Genomic DNA, 20,977 nt, shown 5'->3' with positions numbered 1-20,977 from the left:
TTCTTTGGATTTTTTTGAGCCATTTAAACATATAAAAACCATTCTTCGCTGGTGGGCTGAACATAAATAGGCAGTAAGCTGTATTTGACTTGTGGGCCATAGTTTGCTATCCCTGGTCTAGATGAATTATCAAACTTTCTTGATCGTGACCTTCAAGAAATACATTAAAAAAATCACAGCCCTACATACACACACATGCACGCAAGCGTACACACACATACACACACACAGCTGAAACAAAAAGTTTATAAAACAATACCTGGCTGCACTAGATGTGACACACTGTTATTTTCTCTTTCAATACTGGCTACTAATGGACATCAACCCACAGTTTCAAAAACAGTGATCTGCTTTTAGTTAAGAAAATTGGTATCTGGAGAAATAAAGTTATTTGCTCAAATGTACACACACAAAGTCAGTGGGAGAGCCCAGTCTAGAATCCACGTGCTTCGACTTGCTTTTCAGAGTATCCTGACCTGCCAAAACGCCTCACCATGCCACATGGCCTCCGCACTCTCAAATCAAGTCCAATTGTCCAAGTATTGCCACTACAGGCATTTGTTCTTCCAGTCTCAAATTAATGTCACCTGAAGGAACAAATAATTCTGAAGTTTTCTACCCGTTATTCAAAAATGATGGGAGAAAAGCAGCTTTGACACATTGCATCTCTCTGCATCGGGATGACACTGCCCACCACAAATTCCACATAAATACTTGACAAATATTTGCAGAGTACATAAAATAAGGAGAAAAAGGGTAACAACCCTCAAATATGAGAGTACTGCTGCCTAGTATGTATTGATAATTCAGAAACATTTTAAGTATATATTTTTTGCATTAGTTATATCTAAAGCAATTAACATTACTGGGGAAAGTCCTACACATCTAAATAAGCAGAATCATAATGTTTGGTTTCATTGACATAGAGTTATATTCCTGCGTCACATCAAATATCTGACACCCATGGAAATTTTGACAAATGATATGAAAATGGAAATTATGACAAATAAGATGAAAGGTGTTCTTTGCAACACTCACAGTCACACAAAATATATAATGATGCAGCAAAAGAGACTAGCAAAGGTTAGATTACTTCATAATTTCTGACATTTCTGTTGCAACAAATCAGAAGGCAAAAGAATATTTTTATCAAGGTGATGAAAATCAGTGGGGTAAGAAATCTTTGAAACTTCCAGGAGAAATGGATTATCTAACCCTCCAAGCTGTTTTAGGGTTCTACTTTTCTCATTGTAAATTTTCCAGAGTGGATGCAGGAAACCAGGTTGTAAATCATTGGGTTTTCTGTGTTTTCATTTCCTTGAGCTCCATCTCCTATGCACTTTAACTTGCACCAACACACCCACCTTTAAAACACATATCCCAACTCTGAGTGACCTTTTTATCATATATCATGCTGTTTAGTTTCAAAATTATATTTTAAAGCTTTGGTTTGAATAACATAACAAACTCGGTGGTACATTACCCTGTGTAGAGAGGCAATAGAAAAAGTCAATTACTCCAGGAAAAAAAATCTGAAGGTGGCCTAATATACTCAAGAGGTCGAACTTCTAATCTGTTGATTAGATGCGTAAAGCAATTGCAATGTCTGTGTTTCAGGAATGAGGTGAAAGAATTCACCATAAATATGAAGAAAGAGGGGAGGACTGAGAAGAGCCACAGTAATTCCAGTTGGTATAAACTTCTCCTCTACCAGGAAAGGCACAGTCCTGGGGAGACAGCAAGTAGACTATGGGACTGTGGGTGGAATAATCTTCTCTTAAAGACCCAGCCAGGCAATGACAAAGCCCAACATTAGAAACAGCTGCTCAAAGAGGACAAGAGGCCACCAGAGTTGAGGGTGTAGCTCCCCACCGGCAGCACAGACATTTTGAAAACCCACAGAGTAGGTATAACAACTATTCGTGGCCATGATACATTTATTTGCAGTACAGCTACACTTAATTAAAACAAGTTTCTTTACTTATCAATATCAATAAATGTATCAACTGAAAAGGTGATCTAATGTTAATCAGAAGCTCTGCTTAGCAGGAATTTATGTCTTTTATTAGCAAAAATGGGTAAAATACTTAAATAAGAGTCTTGACTGAGAAAAGCTTTCATAACAAAGTCCATGAGGGGAAATAAGAAGGAACCTTGGTAGTTAAATTAAGGCTGAGAATCAGAGACCTATATAATAGTTACAGCCCAATTCCACAGTCTTCCTTCCTTCTAATCTTACTTCAGATATTATAGGCTAATAAGGAAAATTAAAACTTTCAGACTGAGGCAATTTAATGAGGAAACTTGCTCTCAGCATTTAAAGAACACTTAAAGTTCAGGAAGTGCCTTCTGTAGCCAAGATGACATCTTTGACTTTCAGGAGATAGAGAGGCTAAGTGGTGATGCTGAAAAGGAGAAAAATCTAGCTGCTGGCTGATTCTGACTCGTGCCAGGCATGTCAGTTCAGGTCCTTCAAAAAGCAAATGCCAGACACAATCACAATCTCTTGCAGCCAACTGTGCAAGAGATCTATTAGGGGAAACACGTGTGAAAAACAAAGGGGAGAGGGAGCAGTAGTTAGGCGTGAAAGGCCTTCAGGTCTGTCCAAAAAGCAGATTTTATCTCTGGGAAGAGAGAGAACACTGAGTAGGAGAGCCTCACACTGCAGTGCAGATCTGCAAAAGTCTCAGCCATGCCAAAAAGAAGCCACAGAGCAAAGACTGCCTATGATCAGATCCCCGCATTGGTCAGGAATGGCTCAGCTCTAGTACCACCATCATGGTCAGCCAATGGCTGAAGCAATGCAAAGAAGACATGGTCTCAGCAATAATACTGCAAGGGATCTCCAAAATACAGTGGCTGAAGGCTGGGGGCAACTACAAGCCTCACAGCAGGTTCTCTCAGGAAGGGAGAGATGAGAAACTCATTGCCATGGCTGCCACAGCCCACCCTTGTGCTGCATGGATCCACTTCTCCACCCATCTTTGGAGAGCAGCTGCTCCACAGTTCCTGTGGGCCTCTACTAAGGAGACACTTAGAAGAAAAACATGAGCAGGACAAACGCTGTCCCCATGCATCACTGCAATTATTCTCAGGGCTGTAACTCATCTCCATCCTCTGATATCTATCAAAATTCCCCTCTGCCTCACCTATAACAACACTGCAGGTCTTGGTAGCTGATGTGATTAAGTGACCCAAACATTCCTTAGATGTCTGAGACCCTGGCAATCATATCATCCTCATTCCAGGGTGGCCGTCATGTGTCCACTCACACTTAAAGTTAGTGGATCACTTGAGTGCCACCCATAGTCAACCTGTTGCCATTGTGTAGAAGCAATCCTACCTCCTTTAGCTGATCTGGGTCCTGTCTGCTGGTCCTAGACACAAGAGACTAAAGTAAATCATTGGCAACCACAGCTTGCAGTCAAACTGTACCCTTGCTATGTCCCCTGTGGAAAGACTACACCCACTTTGGGACTAGGACTACTAACGCTGCAGAGCTCAGAGGTGCAGGGACACATGCCTGCACAAAGTTCCCCAGTGGGACACTGTGAGCTACAGTAGGTAGGTCTATTTCTGTTTCCACCTTCTGCTTCCCAGACCCATTAGTCTTTCTACTGGGGATACAGAACCAAATGGAAGTTTCTAACTTAGTGGCTATACTCCATCCTGTAAGACTGCAGCCCATCCTTGCAGAGTATTTCCTCTGAGTTGGAGCTTCATCTGTGCCTTCTGAAGGCCACTCCAGCACTCCAAGAGGCCCGTCACCTCTGGATGATGCAGTCTGTGATACAACAGGTGGATGACAAGGCAAAGGCCCACCCTCTCACCCCCCCGCCCCATGTCCCAGCAAAGTCAGTCCCTTGTTCTGATGCTATGTTGTATGTGATTCCATACCTATGGATCAAGGAGTCAATTGGTAGCATTAAACATATACTAAGTTGCCAAGTAAAAATGATTAATTATATTATATATTAAATATAAAAAATAAATAAGACACAGGTGTTGCCTTAAAGGAGCTCATAGTCTAAGGAGGATCAAATATGCACAGTAATGTCTTCCTTCATCATTACATACCATACTCATATCAAGAACATATAAATGTTCTTAAGTACTGGTAAGCCACCATCACAAACCCTTAATCATAATCTCTGAAAATAGTCAAGTTGCACCAAAAATGTATTTATGTGCCCAATATTCACTAGTTGGCAACAGTTAATACTAACCATAATTTCTAAAATTAATTGGCAATATTTAATAAGTTCAGTTCTATGAATCCCAAATTTTTATATTGTATATTTCCAATTCCAAACTTTACAACAAAATAATGCTGCCCATATTGCTATTTTTAGATTATATACCTAAAACAAGTTCAAATAATAATCAAATTACTAAATTAATATATAACTAATATAATATTTTTTCAAAGATTACTAAATAATCTTTTTATATTTTCAGAATCATTCTAAATAGAAAATTTCTAAATTGTACAATGGTCAGGTTTATTATGCTGGCTTCATTTGAATAGGTAATGAACTTAGAAAATAAATAAACCCATACAATTTCAAAACAATGCAAAATTTCCAAAGCAGGATAAAAAATGACACTAACTTTATTTTTTTTCTTTTGATAGGCAAGAAGTAGATTCATTACTACAGGATGCTTGTGAGGGATACAAGCGGGCAGGTGAGGGGGCTCTGCTGACACTAACTTTAATTAAGAATAATTTTCTTCCTAAATACCCAAAGCAGTTTTTTTTAGCATGCTCCATATTTTGACAATGATCTTGTTTATGAAGAAGAGGAAATCTGCAACTCACCTTTGTACACCGTAAGGCCTTTCCAAAATAGGCTCTTTGAATGGAGGAGGAATGTGACCAAAATAATCAGGATAAGCCACCTCTGAATATTCTGGGACAGACTTCGTACTTTTCACAATCTCAATATAAAGATCTGAGTCGTGGAGTGTTGGTCCGTCAGGAACTTCAACTAATGCTTGTTCCACTGATGCAGTAGACTCAGTGTCTTCATCATCCTCAGTTTCGACTCCAGTACAGCAAAGCTTGCCTAGCTGAACAGTTCTTCCCTCAAACAGAACATTCCCACAAGTAGCCACGTGTGAACATGCGTTAGCGCACGTAAGGGTGGTGACAGGGAGACCGTAGTCCTTCTTCATTCCTGCAGTAAAACCCGGGGCTGTTCGAGAAGGAATATTCTGCAATGTAATTCGGTCCAAGGCCTTCACAATATCATTGTTTAAGCCATAGCCCGATGAAATAGTTCTATTTTGATCACCTAGCTGCTGTTGTAATGTTCTGTCATTATCTTTAATGTCTTCTTTTGCCAGATCCGCACAGGCTGGTTTCTTATTATCTTCATCTCCTTTAGGAGACACAGTCAGCTTCATTACAACTCCTTTTCTTAAACTGCTGGAATTCCCAGATGCTTCCTCTCCTGCCGTGGGAACAACAATAGGGCCACGCACTTTTCCCTCAAATACAAAAGCTTTTGGTTCTCTGGAGATTAAATCATAGTCCTTTGAGAATAAAAAATAAGTTTAATCTTTTATATGTGAATATTTACATGTATTAACAAAACTAAGATCATATTCATTTTATATGCTGATTCAGAAACCTAACATTTGAAAATTTTAAAGATGGATAAAACAGGGTATATTTTAATTTTGCTAATAAAAGACAAAATGTTTAACTAGCACAAAATTCATTACACTTATTTTACTTTTTCTATTATAAAAATAGTGCCTATATATAAGAAATATGAGAAATTTTAGAAAAGTATAGAGACATTAAAATCATCCAAAATCTATTAAAGGAAACAGAACAGCTAAATTGTTATTCACTAATTCAACAGACATTTAGAGTGTTTGTTTTGTGCCAAGCAGTTTCAGGCACTTAAGACCCATCAGTTTAAAAAAAAAAACAAAAAAACAAACAACTCTTCCCTTTTGCAGCTTATATTCTTCTACAGAAGGAGGGGAGAGGACTGTCAATAGAAAAAGTAATAAACATGATACAAATATATTTTATGGAATGTTAGAGGGTAAAGTGTTAAAGCAAAAGAAGAGGGGGAAAGTGTTAAAGCAAAAGAAGAGGGGGAAAGGGGTAATGTGGACTGGGAGTGCCAGGGGGAGGAGAGGTGGGTGGCAATATTAATGTCATTGATTAGGGAAGGCTCACTGAGCAGATATAAGCAAAGACAGAGAGGGCTGCCGGTTCCCAGACCCCCAAGTGGGAGAAGGCCTGGTGTGGTCAGAGAACAGCAAGGAGGTTAGGATGGCTGGAACAGATGGACCAAGATGAAGTCCAAGAGGTAAAGAGGACCAGATACTGTAGGACCTTGCAGACTATTGTAAGAATTTTGCTTTTTACTCTGAATGAGACTGGGAGCCAAAGGAGGGTTCTGAGAAGACGAGTGCCATGACATGACGTATTTGGGGAGGGGAGTGGGGGGAAAAGACAAAAACCAAAACTGTAGTGCAGGCTTCTTAACCACAGCATTTAGGCATTTGGGGCTATGTAATTCTTTTTTGTTTAGTTTGGTTCTGTCTTTCTGGGGAGGAGCAGGGGGGTAATAGAAGCAGGAAGACCTATTAAGAGTCCTCTGCAGTAATCTACAGAAGTTCGTAAGAAGTGGTTGGATTCTAAATGTATTGTGAGGCCAAAAAAGACATGATATACTGATAGACCAGATACAGGGTAAAAGGTACAAAGAGAGGTCACAGATGGTACCAAAGTATTTGCCTGAACAACTGAAAAGCATCAGGAGTTTAGCTTTGGAATGTTAAGTGTGAGCTAGTCACATATAGACAAGGATGTAAAGCAGGCAGCTGAATGTATGCATTGAGAATTCAGAAGAAAGGTGTATGCAGAAGATGTTACTTTGAGAGTCGTTCACATACAGATACTACTCCAAGCCATGAGACTGGAGATCATCAGTGGAAAGAAACAGACAGATAAGAGAATAAGACAAAAGACTGTACACCTCGGGATACTACAGTCTTAAGAAGTTGAGGAGATGGAAAATGAAACAATAGGAGATGGAGAAGAAAAAGCTGGGCTGGAAACATGAAAACCAGGAAAGAAAAGTGTCCTGGAAGACAAGTAAAAAAAAGGATGCTGCCGACAGGTCAAGTAGCCTTTTCTCTTTTTATACTTTTAGACATTTTTTTGGTCTATGTAAGACTTTATCAAAAAAAAAAAAAAAAAACCTCAATGGATTTAACCTTTATTCTACTGCTGGGCATTAAATCCTTCACAGAATATGGAAGGATTTAAACAAACAAATAAGATGTATATTTAAGCCATTTCCAAAATTTCGCTATTATAAAGAACTCTGCAATGAACATCCTTTTGCATAAATTTTTTGCTTAGTATAATTTCCCAAGCACTGAAATGGAATTACAGAGCCAGATACTATAATCAATTTTAATGTTTAATACAAATTGTCCAAATGCCTTCCAAAAATACTTACATTAATACTATTCCCAGTAACTGTATATGAGAGTATCTATTTCAACTTTTCTCTTCCTTGACAACATTAGGTATTATAGTTTTAAAAAATTTTTTCTAAAGTGGTAGATAAGAAGTATGGTCTTACCACCACTTTAATTTGCATTTCTTTGACTATTAGAAAAGCAAACAATTTTCCATATATCTATTAACCAGTTTATTTCTTCATAGGTAATATATTTGTTCCTGGAATATAGGGATTTTCTTGTTTTGCAGTATAAATTCTCACATTTATTTATATATACACACACATACACAGAGACACATCCCTTAACCTATTTTTGCAACAATTTTTCTGGATTTACAATTCACCTTTTAATTTTGTTTAACTTCTACACACACATTATGTAGTCAAAATTAAGACTCTTTTCTTTTGGGATTCATTCCTTAAATATCCACTGTATAAAAGCCAGGGATTCAAATATAATTCACTTTCGGCCTCTGTACTATATCTAATCCAAGGAGACAAGGAGGCACAAAGGAGGTAATGGGTAAATGTCTCTGCATTAAAAGGGCTGAAGGGAAGAAATCTGCATTTAAAAATCTGTTGTAGGAAACCTGGTGGGCTAGTTATCTACCCCACAGAAACATTTACAACTGTTGGAAAAGATATTAAAATATTTTGGAAGTTCTCTGATGGTCTAGTGGTTAGGATTCAGAGCTTTCACTGCCTTGGCCCAGGGTTCAATCCCTGGTCAGGGAACTGAGATCCTGCAAGCCACACGTCACGGCCAAAAAAAAAAAAAAAGATATTAAAACATTTTAAGTATGACAACAAGTGAATAAGAAAGCAAGGGTTAAAAACCAAATAGTAAGTGAAGACAGGATCCCAAAGCTGTAAGACTGAAGCTGGCTTTCACTTGAAAAATGTTTGTTAAAACAGGTGACCTAGGGTATAGGTTTTCCCATCTCAAAAAGTATAAAGAACAGGAGAGTAACTCAGAGCTTGCATAAAGTGGGGAGTCCAATAGAAGATACCCCTCCCATAAAGAGGAACCCCAGAAAACTAAACCTTCAGTATAGAGGCCCTAGAAATACCCTACCACAAAACAAATAATAGCAAGGAAAGTCAACTCTCTCAAACCTTAGCACTTAAGAGGGTGAAGAATAGCACTACTCACAAAATGGTACCAAAAGCCTGCTATCACACCACATGAATTTGCAGCCTGAATTCACATTATCTGGGTGGTCCAAAAATCCTCAATGAGGAATTTAATCTATTACAGTGCTTGTCAAAAGCAACAACAACAAAAACTTCTGGAATTTCCACAAAATTATAAAGAAAACGAGCAGCTCATGGCAAAAAATAAAAAAACTGCAAGAAATTCAGACACTAAAACTATAAGACTAAGGAATGTCTATATTTAATATGTTCAAAGAAATGAAAGACAAGAAACAAGAAGTTAAAGACTGATGAAACATTTTTTTAAACCTTCTAAAAATCAAAAACAAATTTAAATGCCTAATGTATGTTTCTAATGACAGATTAGATGGAGCAAAAATTAGAACTAGGGAACTGGTAGACTGTTCTGATGAAATTACCTAAATGCAGCACAGAGAAACAAAGAGAAGGAAAACATAAAAAAAAAGAGTTAAAAGATATGGAAGAGAGTTAGAAAACCTACATTCAATTTGAAATGCCAAAAGAGAAGAGAGAGGGAAAGAGAAAGAGGCAGTATCTGAAGAAGAGAATAAAGAGTTTTTCCAAATCCTATGAGAAAACAACACTCACAGATTCCAAAACACAATGAATCCCAAACAAGACTTAACAATACCTACACTTAACAAACATTTCTGGGAAACTGTAGAGCATTGAAGCTAAAGAAACAATCTTACAAGTCACCAGAAACAATTTCTTATAAAGTGAAAACATACACTCAACCCAGCAATTTCACTTGTAGGTATTTATCCAAGAGAAATGAAGGCATATTTCCTACAAAGCTTTCCTACAAAAAAGCTTTGTACACACATGGTAGTATCAATTGTACTCATGATAGCCCCAAACTGCCAACATTACAATACTCATCAAGAAGTGCATGAATAAAGAAATCGTGGTATATTCATAAAATGAAATATTACTCAGCAATAAGGGAAAAAAAAAAACACTGATAAATGCAAAACACAGGTGAATCTCAAAAACATACTGAGCAAAAGAAGCCTTACACAAAAAAGTACATACTATACGAGCCCAGTTTTGAGAAATTCCAAAACAGGCAAAATTTACCTGGAGTGACAGCAGGTCAGTAGTTACCTGGGTGAGATGAAGATATTGTCTAAAAAGAAACCCAGGCAGAATTTCTGGGGTGACAGAAACAATTCTATATCTTGACGGGGTTGGTAGCTACACAATTGTATATATCTGTTAAAACTCATTGAACCTAAATATTTGTAATTTATTGCATGTAAATTACACTTAAGTAAAGTTGATTTTTAAAAAGTAGCTAGAGGAAAACAGTGACTAACTTTCAAGAAGTACAAAATAAATACATTTTTGGACCAAAGAAGAGACAGACAGACAGACACTATAAAACATTTCAAGCAGGAGGAAAGCAATTCAGACAGAAAGTCTGAGAAACAAGAAGAAATAAACAATAAAAAGGTAGTGAAAATGTACGTAAATCTTAAACACAATCTAAGCACAAAGCAGTAGCATCATATGAGTTTTTTTTTTTAAAGCTAGAGTTAAAATATAAATTCAAAGCATGTAAGTTTTGAAGGTTTGGGAGGTATATATAAAGTATCCTAAGTTTCCTTTTATAATTAAGGAGAGAAAAGAAAGATCCTAATTAACTTCAGAATTTAGTAAATACATATATTTACTATTTTATCAAGAGTAACTAGAGGGCTTCCCTGGTGGCACAGTGGTTAAGAATCCACCTGCCAATGCAGGGGACATGGGTTTGAGCCCTGGTCCAGGAAGATCCCACATGCCACAGAGCAACTAAGTCCGTGCGCCACAACTACTGAGCCTGTGCTCTAGAGCCTGTGAGCCACAACTACTGAGCCCGCATGCCACAGCTACTGAAGCCCACATGTCTAGAGCCCATGCTCCACAACGAGAAGCCACCACAATGAGAAGCCCATGCACTACAACAAAGAGTAGCCCCCGCTCGCCACGATTAGAGAAAGCCCACGTGCAGCAATGAAGACCCAACACAGCCAAAAATAAAATGAAATAAATAAATTTAAAAAAAGAGTAACTAGAATTTTTGCATTTATGTCAAACTTACACTTTAAATGAATGCAATTTGTTGCACATAAATTATACCACAAGAAAGTTGAATAAAATTAAAATAATGAGACTGTGTAGTTTTCATATAAATGTGAAAAAACTGAAACGAGGAAAAATAATCCAAACAAAGGCAAGAAAAAGACACAGAGATGAAACAAATGAAAATACAAAATAAGATCTCACAAATCCAAATATATGAATAATTATATGTAAGTGATCTAAACACTCCAGTTAAATAGCAAAGACTCAGACTTGAGGTTTTAAAATCTAACTATATGCTGTTTAAAAGATAAACAGCTAAGGGTAACAAGAAGTTGGTGAAAAGGTTTTTAAAGATGCCAGGCAAGTAACTAAAATTTATGTAACTACATTAATATTTTTTTTAAAAAACTTTTTGCCTTAAAGTCTTACAGATAAAAACTAACTTCAGGGCTTCCCTGGTGGCGCAGTGGTTGAGAGTCTGCCTGCCGATGCAGGGGATGCGGGTTCGTGCCCTGGTCTGGGAAGATCCCACATGCCGCGGAGCAGCTAGGCCCGTGAGCCATGGCCGCTGAGCCTGCACATCTGGAGCCTGTGGTCCGCAACGGGAGAGGCCACAACAGTGAGAGGCCCACGTACAGAAAAAAAAAAAAAAAAAAGGTGAAAAAAAAAAAAAACTAACTTCAATAAAAGGTTCAATCTGAGGGAATTCCCTGGTTGTCCAGTGGTTAAGAATCCACCTTCCAATTCAAGGGAGGCAGGTTCAATCCCTGGTCAAGGAACTAAGATCCCACATGCCACTATTGCTGAGCCCGTATGCCTCAACTAGAGAGCCCGCACACTGAAAACTATAGAGCCCCCGTGTTCTGGAGCCCGTGCGCCGCAACTAGAGAGAAGCCCGCGCGCCACAATGAAGAGCCCATGCACTGCAAGGAAAGATCCTGCATGCCGCAACTAAGACCCAACGCAGCCAAAAAAAAAAAAAGTTCAATTTGAAAGGAGGAGAAATCAATATACACTTATACAAAATAAATAATAAGCCTCCAAAAATATGTAACAAAAACTGACAGAGCTGCAAAAAGAAACGTATTTGCAATCATAATGAGAAATCTTTAACACACTTTTTCAGTAATTGATAACATAGGAATAAAAATCCATAAGGATAGAAAAGAGCTTCTAAACACAATTAACAATCTTGTCCTATTAGGCAAATATACAACCATGACTAACTGCAGCAGAGTTCTTTCCAAAGACATGAGAAATAATAACAAAAATTGACCATATTCAAAGTTATAAGCCTCAAAAATTTCAGAAGATTATAATCATAAAGGATATGGGCTCTCATCCTACTACAATATGCTAGAAGTCAATAAAAAGATAAACAGAAAATTGGAAATTAAAAAGCCAATCTGACATTACCAATGAATCAAAGGAAAAAATCATAATGGAAAAAAAGTTTCAAAACAAAGAAAATGAAAGTACTAAATTTCAAAACCTGTGTGATGCAACTAAAACAGTAATTAGAGGGAAATTTATAGCCTCAAAATGTAAATATTAGAAGAGAAGCTGAAAATTACTGGACATCTATCTTAAGATGATATTAAAAAGAGAGAGAGAGAGAATGAAAGCAAGAAATATCAAGACATGGCACTGTAAGCATATCATTTAGAAATATGGGGATTAACTTCAAAAACATACGGAAAGGTGATTGTAGGAAACAGCAGATAGGAAGGAGACTACAGCTTTTCCTGATTAGACTATGTAAAACTATTTGCTCTTTAAACTTTGTCCATGCATAACTTTAATAAAAATTTAAAACCAAATTAAAAAGAGGGGAAAGAGGGGCTTCCCTGGTGGCACAGTGGTTGGGAGTCCGCCTGCCGATGCGGGGGACACGGGTTCGTGCCCCAGTCTGGGAGGATCCCACATGCTGCGGAGCGGCTGGGCCCGTGAGCCATGGCCACTGAGCCTGCGCGTCCGGAGCCTGTGCTCCACAGCAGGAGAGGCCATAGCAGTGAGAGGCCCACGTATCACACACAAAAAAAAGAGGGGAAGGAAATAAACATAACAAAAGTCCATATGGTAAATGTCATCATGCTACCATAGATGTATGAAAACAGAGCTGTGAAAATGCAGGATTTTGACACTTCTAATATTCTGCTATCAAGAAACAAAAGAAAATAAAACTATACTTGTCACTACAAATAAATAATCATAGCTTTAAAAGCATGCGTAAGGTCCCCTTAAAAAAGTCTGTTGCTAACTACTTTAATAATTCTTTATGTAGACTTCAAATGCACTCATTCTGCCTCCGTCAGGCCATTGAATAGTAGCTTTAACACATCTGGAAACAAAGTGGGTGGTGTTCAGGTAAAAACAAACACATCAAGTAATTTTAAGCTTCAGTGGTTGATGTTGAAAGTGACATGCAAATCCAAGTGGAAAAAGTCATAATCAAAATTAATTCCATTTCTGATTAATATCTCATGATCTGCCATCTCATATCATTGTATCATTTGATACAATGATAGCTGAAAAAAATTCTTTCAAACACTTCCTATTTAGAGCCAACCAAATATTTTTAATTCTCAAAAAAACATCACTTAAATATCTCTGTCTATACATAGTTCCAACACACACTTAAAAAATTAGAGACTAAAGTGTTTGAACGGTGCGTTCCTCTGAAACTGAAAAATGAGAGAGTGCCAACACAATTACTTTAGAATGATTTTCCAATTACGTACATAGAAGAAAATGTGCTATTTCCTGCAATATATACTATATACATAGAGCTAACTATTCTACTTTAAGCTTTAAAAATATGGCCTTAATAAATATGTACTATCTGAAATACTGGAAGTAACTTCTTTTACTTAAACACAGTAAAAAGGGGTAACTCACTTGGGAAGAATCCTCAGAGCTCTTAACACTCAGACACACCTGTCTTTACCATCTGACCCTGGTCACACCAAGTCAGGCCAAAAGTAGGAGTCTGTTCTAGGAGCAGCCAAACTAAAGGACAAGTTGGCCAGCTCTTCAAAGGTGCCAAGCAGGAAACCATCACGGGTGGCCTATTCTGGTTGTTGAACTAATAGGCAAACGTACAAGTACTCATCAACATAGTCTACAAGAAAAGAACTGGCTTGTGAAATAATGAGAATCAAAATCCTGATCTTAACACCTATTAAAAAACTAGTCATCTCTATTCCCACATCAAAACTCCTACAGTTTTTACTCACATTATATAATTCTTATATGTATACAAATAGAGAAGAAAATAGGTCATTTCTTCACAGAATAATCAATTCCTTCCCCAAACCCCTTCCACAATATATTTTTTCTGCTTTAAATTGGCAGTATTTGTTATTTCTGGGGTTTTATTTTAAAGTGGTTCTTAGTTGGGCACAAAAGTGTGAAAAGAGCAGCCAGATACTTCCGGTAGGTGGCATGAAAGAAAATCACCCTGTATCCTTTCCCAAATGCCTCTTCTTGTCTTCTTCTTTTTCTTTGACAAATAACCTCTCCTTCATTCCTGCCCTCTTTCTACTACCCCTGATTTCAACGTACCTTCCAACATACCCCAAATCTATGGGGAGTACTAAGACACTGGGGGAGGGGGGGAGGGAGCAACTTGCTGCTTCTTCTATTGCATCCAAAAGCTCATTAGTTCCCAAAGAGAAACCTGAATAATTAGAACTGTGAAATGTAAACATTAGCTAGCAAGTATTTCTCTGTTTTTATTTCTCACATATAGCTTCACATTTAAGTCTTTTTCTTTGAGCAACCAGGAATTAAGTGTGTGAAACTTGGCAGGGCAGCGGGGAGAGGGGAAGGGGGGCGGTTTGCAGCAAGAGCTAAATAAATCTAAGATTATCAGTTCAAACCCTTTATTTTACAGTTTAAGATTCTGGGCAGTTTCAGGGACTTACTCAAGAACCCACCACAAGTGAGTAGCAGAGTGAGCGTAAGAAACTATATTTACTACTAGCCATCAGTTCAATCAGCTTTACTTGCTGTGCAATCCAAGCTGAATACTATATTCTAGTAAATAAATGAGGGTAAGAAATGTTAACAAGAAGTCACTGTCCTTATGAAGCAACTTAGATTCAAAGACTTCCAGTTGTCCTCTTTCCCCGACCTTCCATGCTTATATGGTGACTATCAGGAAAAACAATTCAACGAGCATAGACTATGTTTTTTTTTTTTTTTTTTTTTTTTTTTTCTTTTTGCGGTATGCGGGCCTCTCACTGTTGTGGCCTCTCCCGTTGCGGAGCACAGGCTCCGGATGCGCAGGCCCAGCGGCCATGGCTCACAGGCCCAGCCGCTCCGCGGCATATGGGATCCTCCCAGACCGGGGCACGAACCCGTATTCCCTGCATCGGCAGGCGGACTCTTAACCACTGCGCCACCAGGGAGGCCCTAGACTATGTTTTTAATTAAGCATTTTCTCAGCTCTCATCTCCCCTCAGTTGAAAGCAACTGATAAAAATAAGGCTTTAACGTAAGATTCTGAAATGCCATTTTAAAGATTACTTTTAAAAAGAATAAAAAACGATGTCAATTAACTTGATAAACAAAAATGATTAAAATATTTAAAAGCTAGTCCAAAAATTAAATGGCTTAGTCCCCTCGTTTTACCGACAGCAATTTGTAGCTCAGAATGCTGAAATAACTGTCCAATGTCACTCAGAAAAGCAACACTACTTTCATTTTTTAGAAGTGAAAACAGTGATGATAGGTCTAAGAAAAAAAGAACTTTTTCTTAAAATTAGTTAAGATGCTGAATTTTCTGTATACCTGAAAATCATCAACGAGCTCAGGGAAAAGGTGTTCATACATTTTAAGTTCTTCTATTGTTCGTCCTGGTTCTTGCTGGGGTTTTAGTTTGTTAATATCTGTTTCAATATCATCATTCTGAAATAATAAAAATGGTATGTCACCAATTAAGAAAAATGAAAACTTACAAAATACATTTCAGAATTAAAGCTTTCCAAATTATTAATTACATGTACATAGAGAATAATCACTGCAGAAAGGTTGTATTAATTTCATTGTAAATTAAAATTTGCTTACATTTTTTGATTGTTGTGTTATTGTTATTTTGATTGTTATGTTGTGTTTTCTTTTTATCAAAGATTATCCTAACATAGCATGGTATGTAGGCTCCTCAAGATAGAAAAACTAACATCAAGATCGAAACTAAACTATGTTCCCCCCCAATCTCCCCAACTGCCATCGTTTTGCTCAGATTAAAGGGCAGTAAACTAAATTGAAAAACGTAAGTATATGATGGTGGTGGTGATAATCAAAATAACTAACTTTTATAGAGCAATGAAAATATGTGACGGACTATGCTAAGGATTTTACATAATGATCTAATTTAATCTGCATAAGAATACTATGAAGCAGATAGTATCAGGACCTCCATTTAATTAAAGAGGAAACTGAGGTACAGAGAGGTTAAGTGGCTTGCAAAGAGAGGAGCCAGCATGTGAAATCACTAATCAGTGATTTCAAAGAATACACTGTTAGTCAATATAACGCACTGCCTCAAGAGCGACTAATGGTTATCACGCACCCTTAGAAAAGCTCATTACCACCATTCACTCTGTTTTTCAGGGAAAAAAAACAATGAGGAGTGGAACAACAGCCAAAAATGATTTCCATGTCCCTTCAGGAAAAAAAGAGGGTAAATGTAAAGAAATATGACCTCGGAGGAATAGGATATTTATCCAGGATTAACTTGATCTGTGTGTGTACAAAGAGCTAATGTACATCATGATGGAAAGACAAGTGTGAGTTACCAAGCTATTTTCTAGGACCCTCAACAACTCTGGCCTTACACAAATACAAATCCATCATTACCTTCACTGATGGCTAAAGAGAGATAATAAGACCACTTATTAATTTTCAATTGGTATTCATCTTCAATTTTATATTTATCTTACTATCAGAGTACTTATTTTTCAGACTTAAATTCATTCTATGTGTCAATCCTTAAAATGCTTTATATACATGTACCTGATTATATTTATATATTGTCATATTAACACATAATTTTAAAAAGAACAATATACTATATATTTCTCATATTTCATATTCAGGAATTTAGCTATTATTTCTTTAGCCAATAAAAAGATTTTCCCCATTGCCATAAATAATAAAGACTGGTTTTATTTAAAGTGTATCATATTAATTACTGTATCATAATTGTGTAATTATTATTACATGAATATATAATTTCATATATCCTTAAATTATACATTGATGAACCAAAAAAATGTAACTTTCTTGATAGCATCTATTAAAGTAGATAATACTTTCAAAATAATAAAAAAATTTTTAAAGGTATTCCTTACTCTAAACATACTAGTAGTTCAATATTCATTATTATTTTATGAAGATATAGCTTTACAAAGTAGCTATTTTAAAAATTAAAAAAAAAATTTTCCTGTAAAACAGGCACAGTGAGGAAAGAAAACTATACTTTGAGAGGTCAATAGCAAGAAATTTTGTGTTTGGGTTTGGGGAAAAACAAAGATAAAGAGCTCCTGACACACTCAGAAGAAATAAACCTCCTACTACTCCTTAAAGTTCTTCTAAAATTAAGGAGAAAAAAAAAGAATACATTGAAGCTTATATACTGACAAGTCCTGGCAATCTGGAGACGACTCTTCTACAACAGAACCTCCAGGTTTCTATAAATGCTCCAAACTCTGAAAAATCTGGGGCAAAGAGAATTGAATCACTATGGTGAGGAAAAAACAGTCTCTATGACTACAGTCACATTAGAACACAGATATTATACCCACTACAATGTAGCAGGTTCACCTAAAGCATGAAAAAAGTGATGTGATTTAGATAAAAAGGAAAAACTAAGGAAAGTCCAAATGTAACAGACAACGTGAGTAAGAAGCAGAGAGTGGTAAAGAAGAAAAATAAGATAACACAGCTCAGCAGTGTCAAAGAGCCAACAATTCTGTAGCCCTTGAAAAAAAGTAATATTTAGCAGAGCAGAGTGGTAAAGAAAGCAAACATTCACACTGGAATGCTTTATTCTGCATCTTGGTCCCACCTCTTATCAGCTACACCGATAACCTTTCTGTACCTTTGGTTTCTAATTATCAGCCCTGTAAAGCAGAGGTAATAATACCACATACCTTATAGGATTACTATCAGGACTTAATGGTTACTACAGGCATACCTCGGAAATATCTCAGCTTCAATTCCAGGCCACCACAATAAAGCAAATGTCGCAATAAAGAGAGTCAGACGAATTTTTGTTTTCCCAATACATACAAAAGTTATGTTTATACTATACTGTGGTCTATTAAGTGTTCAATACATTGTCTAAAAAAACAATGTAAATACCTTAATTAAAAAATACTTCATTGCTAAACACTTACAATAGTAACATCAAAGATCACTGATCACAGATCACCATAACAAATATATTAATAATGAAAAAGTTTGAAATATTGTGAGAATTACCAATGTGACACAGAGACATGAAGTGAGCCAATGCTGTTGGAAAAATGGCACCAACAGACTTGTTCCACACAGGGCTGCCACAAACCTTCTTCAATTTGTTAAAAACGCAGTATCTGCTAAGCTCAATAAAGGGAAGTGCAATAAAACAAGGTATGCCTGTATATGTAAAGTGCATGGACTAGCACAGGATTAACTGTTCAATAAATTCAATCTATTATTTTTTCTTATTATTATAACTGCTGTGTTAAGGTAAAATGGGGAAAATGTGAGCAATCTCGAATACCCCAGTGAATAATGCTGCCAATAACTGTATATTTTATAGATGTGACTGTCAAAAAAGGCAAAGAAATATGTGGAAATGTTCTAAATTAAAGGAGACTTAATAGACATGACAATTAAATGCAATACCTGATGCTAGATCCTATACTGGAGAAAGAAAAAAAAAATCTTTTAAAAGGGATTATTAGATCAGCTGACAAAATGGAATGTGGATGGTAGATTAGATAAAAATGATATATCACTATAAATGTATTAAGTTGGTAATTGTATTGTGGTTATGTAACAGAATACAGTCAGTCCTCCGTATCTACAGGTTCCCATTCCTCAGATTCAACGAACCATGGATTGAAAATATTAAAAAAACAAAACTCCAACAAGTAAAACATGAATTTGCAGCACGCCAGCAACTATATACACAGCATTTACTTTGTACTTACAACTATTTACATAGCATTTACATTGTATTAGGTATTATAAGTAATCTAGAGATGACAAAGTATATGGGAGGATGTGTATAGGTTACATGCAAATACTATATCATTTCATATAAGGAACTTGAGCATCTGTGGATTTTGGTATCTGAGGTGGGTCCTGGAACCAATTCCCCCTAGGACACTGAGAGATTACTATATCACTGTCCTTAGAGGAAATATACACTAATTTATTTAGGGGTAAATGACCATGATACATAATATACAAAACTTATCCCCATACGATTTTTTAAAAAATTTTAAATATGTATTCATGCATACACACTGACAATTTCCAAGCAGAAAAATTAGAATCACTGTTATAAATTCCTATTGAGTTCTATTTCCCTGCCAATCTCCATCTTTACATCTGTAGCAGTCACAACAGATTTTTTTTTTTTTTTCGGTACGCGGGGCTCTCACTATTGTGGCCTCTCCCGTTGCAGAGCCCAGGCTCTGGACGCACAGGCTCAGCGGCCATGGTTCACGGGCCCAGCCGCTCCGCGGCATGTGGGATCTTCCCGGACCGGGACACGAACCCGTGTCCCCTGAATCAACAGGCGGACTCTCAACCACAGCGTCACCAGGGAAGCCCACAACAGATAATTTTAATGAGGACCCTGAGCCATGAAGAATAAATTATACTCAACATACTTTGTTTTTAATACACATGGAAACATACATAAAAGAAAGGTTTCCATCGAAATACAAAACTTTAAATTATAAACTTAATATTAATCTAGGAAATTTTACTATCTCTAAACACTCACTTCCCAAAGAATCCAAACAGTTGATTTTAACATACCTCCTGTTATCTAAGGAACACTTTATATGCAGAATATAAACTCTTCTAACTTGGATCCTACCAGTTCTTTCACCATATCAAGTCCAGAACCACCAATACAGTTACCCCAGATTTTTTGCCTTGAACACCAGAGCCTGCACTGTTTTTCGTCTTTGTAGCTTCTTGAGGCCAGGATGCATGCCATCACGTTGTCTAGACTGGCTACCATGACAATTTCGCCAAAGCTTGCCTTGGTGATCACATCTGGTGATAATAAAACTGGTTCTACATCTGCTGTTAAGATAGAAATCTCCTTCCAGTATCTTAGATTCTATTTCCAGAGAGAGTCAAATACTCAGTGTACCCCAACTTTGATGTAGCATTTCAAAACAAAAAGGCCCAAGCAGACAAGAGTCAAATGAACCCCCGTGCCCCAAAAGGCATTAAGCTAAACAGTTGAAAAATAGGAGTTAAGATGTTTTTCTGCAGATACTAAAATGGCCCCCTCTACCACTTAACAAAGCAAAACGGGTTGCCACCTAAGAGCCTCAAAAAACACTTTCCTTCAACCTTAGATTTCCTTAGACTTTAAAATCTAAGTCAGAAAGGTTAGATAAAATCTTCCTTGTCAGAGACAGTGAAAATAACTTCTTTTAAGGCCCTTTTCAGACTAATGTATTCAAAGCAACATTATTTTCCTTTCAATAGCTTAGTGTCCATAGTCATCCATGATAAAATGATGTGGACAAAACAAATTAATCTACTGTTAGCTATACATATCTACCCAATCTTTGTCCTACACCTGTGAATACAATTTATAAAGTTGACTAAACACAGAAATTTATACCAACCTTAAAATTTTTATCTAGGTCATCTTCATTTTCGGTTTCATTTTCAGCTTCTAAATCAATATCATCGTTGTCATCACTTTCATCTACTACGTCATCCACTGTGATACAAAATGTGCTATAAGTAGGTCAGAGGTAAGCATTCTATAACATGCACATCCAAAAGTAGAATGTTATATATATATATATATATATATATATATATATATATATATATATATATATAAAACACTGGTATTTCAATCACTAATGGAAAAGTAAATGAAATTTCCTTATAAAAAATGTCTCTAAGGTTGTTCCAGGTGTTGAAAAACCTATGAGATGAAGTGAAAGTACTTCAAAATTTGGAAAAGCACTCTAAAAATG

At 36.7% G+C, this 20,977-nt stretch overlaps 1 protein-coding gene across 6 annotated transcripts in view; it reads right to left on the bottom strand.

Moving 5' to 3' along the window:
* AGTPBP1 (ATP/GTP binding carboxypeptidase 1) overlaps positions 1-20,977 on the bottom strand; it is a 186,626-nt gene that overhangs the window by 84,301 nt on the left and 81,348 nt on the right. For 5 of the 6 annotated variants that reach the window (XM_060101661.1, XM_060101662.1, XM_060101666.1 and 2 more), the window contains 3 exons: positions 20,615-20,712; positions 15,537-15,653; positions 4,820-5,535 (listed from right to left, as the gene is read on the bottom strand). In XM_060101661.1, the coding sequence (XP_059957644.1) occupies positions 4,820-5,535; positions 15,537-15,653; positions 20,615-20,712 (931 nt within the window). The remainder of the gene's footprint in view (positions 1-4,819; positions 5,536-15,536; positions 15,654-20,614; positions 20,713-20,977) is intronic. The other variant, XM_060101663.1, reaches the window with a different exon arrangement.

The sequence above is a fragment of the Mesoplodon densirostris genome, chromosome 6 (genome assembly GCF_025265405.1).
Source record: "Mesoplodon densirostris isolate mMesDen1 chromosome 6, mMesDen1 primary haplotype, whole genome shotgun sequence".
Lineage (NCBI taxonomy): Eukaryota > Metazoa > Chordata > Mammalia > Artiodactyla > Ziphiidae > Mesoplodon > Mesoplodon densirostris.
The sequence above is the reverse complement of the archived record's forward strand: the minus strand, read 5'-3'. Positions and strand labels throughout refer to the sequence as shown.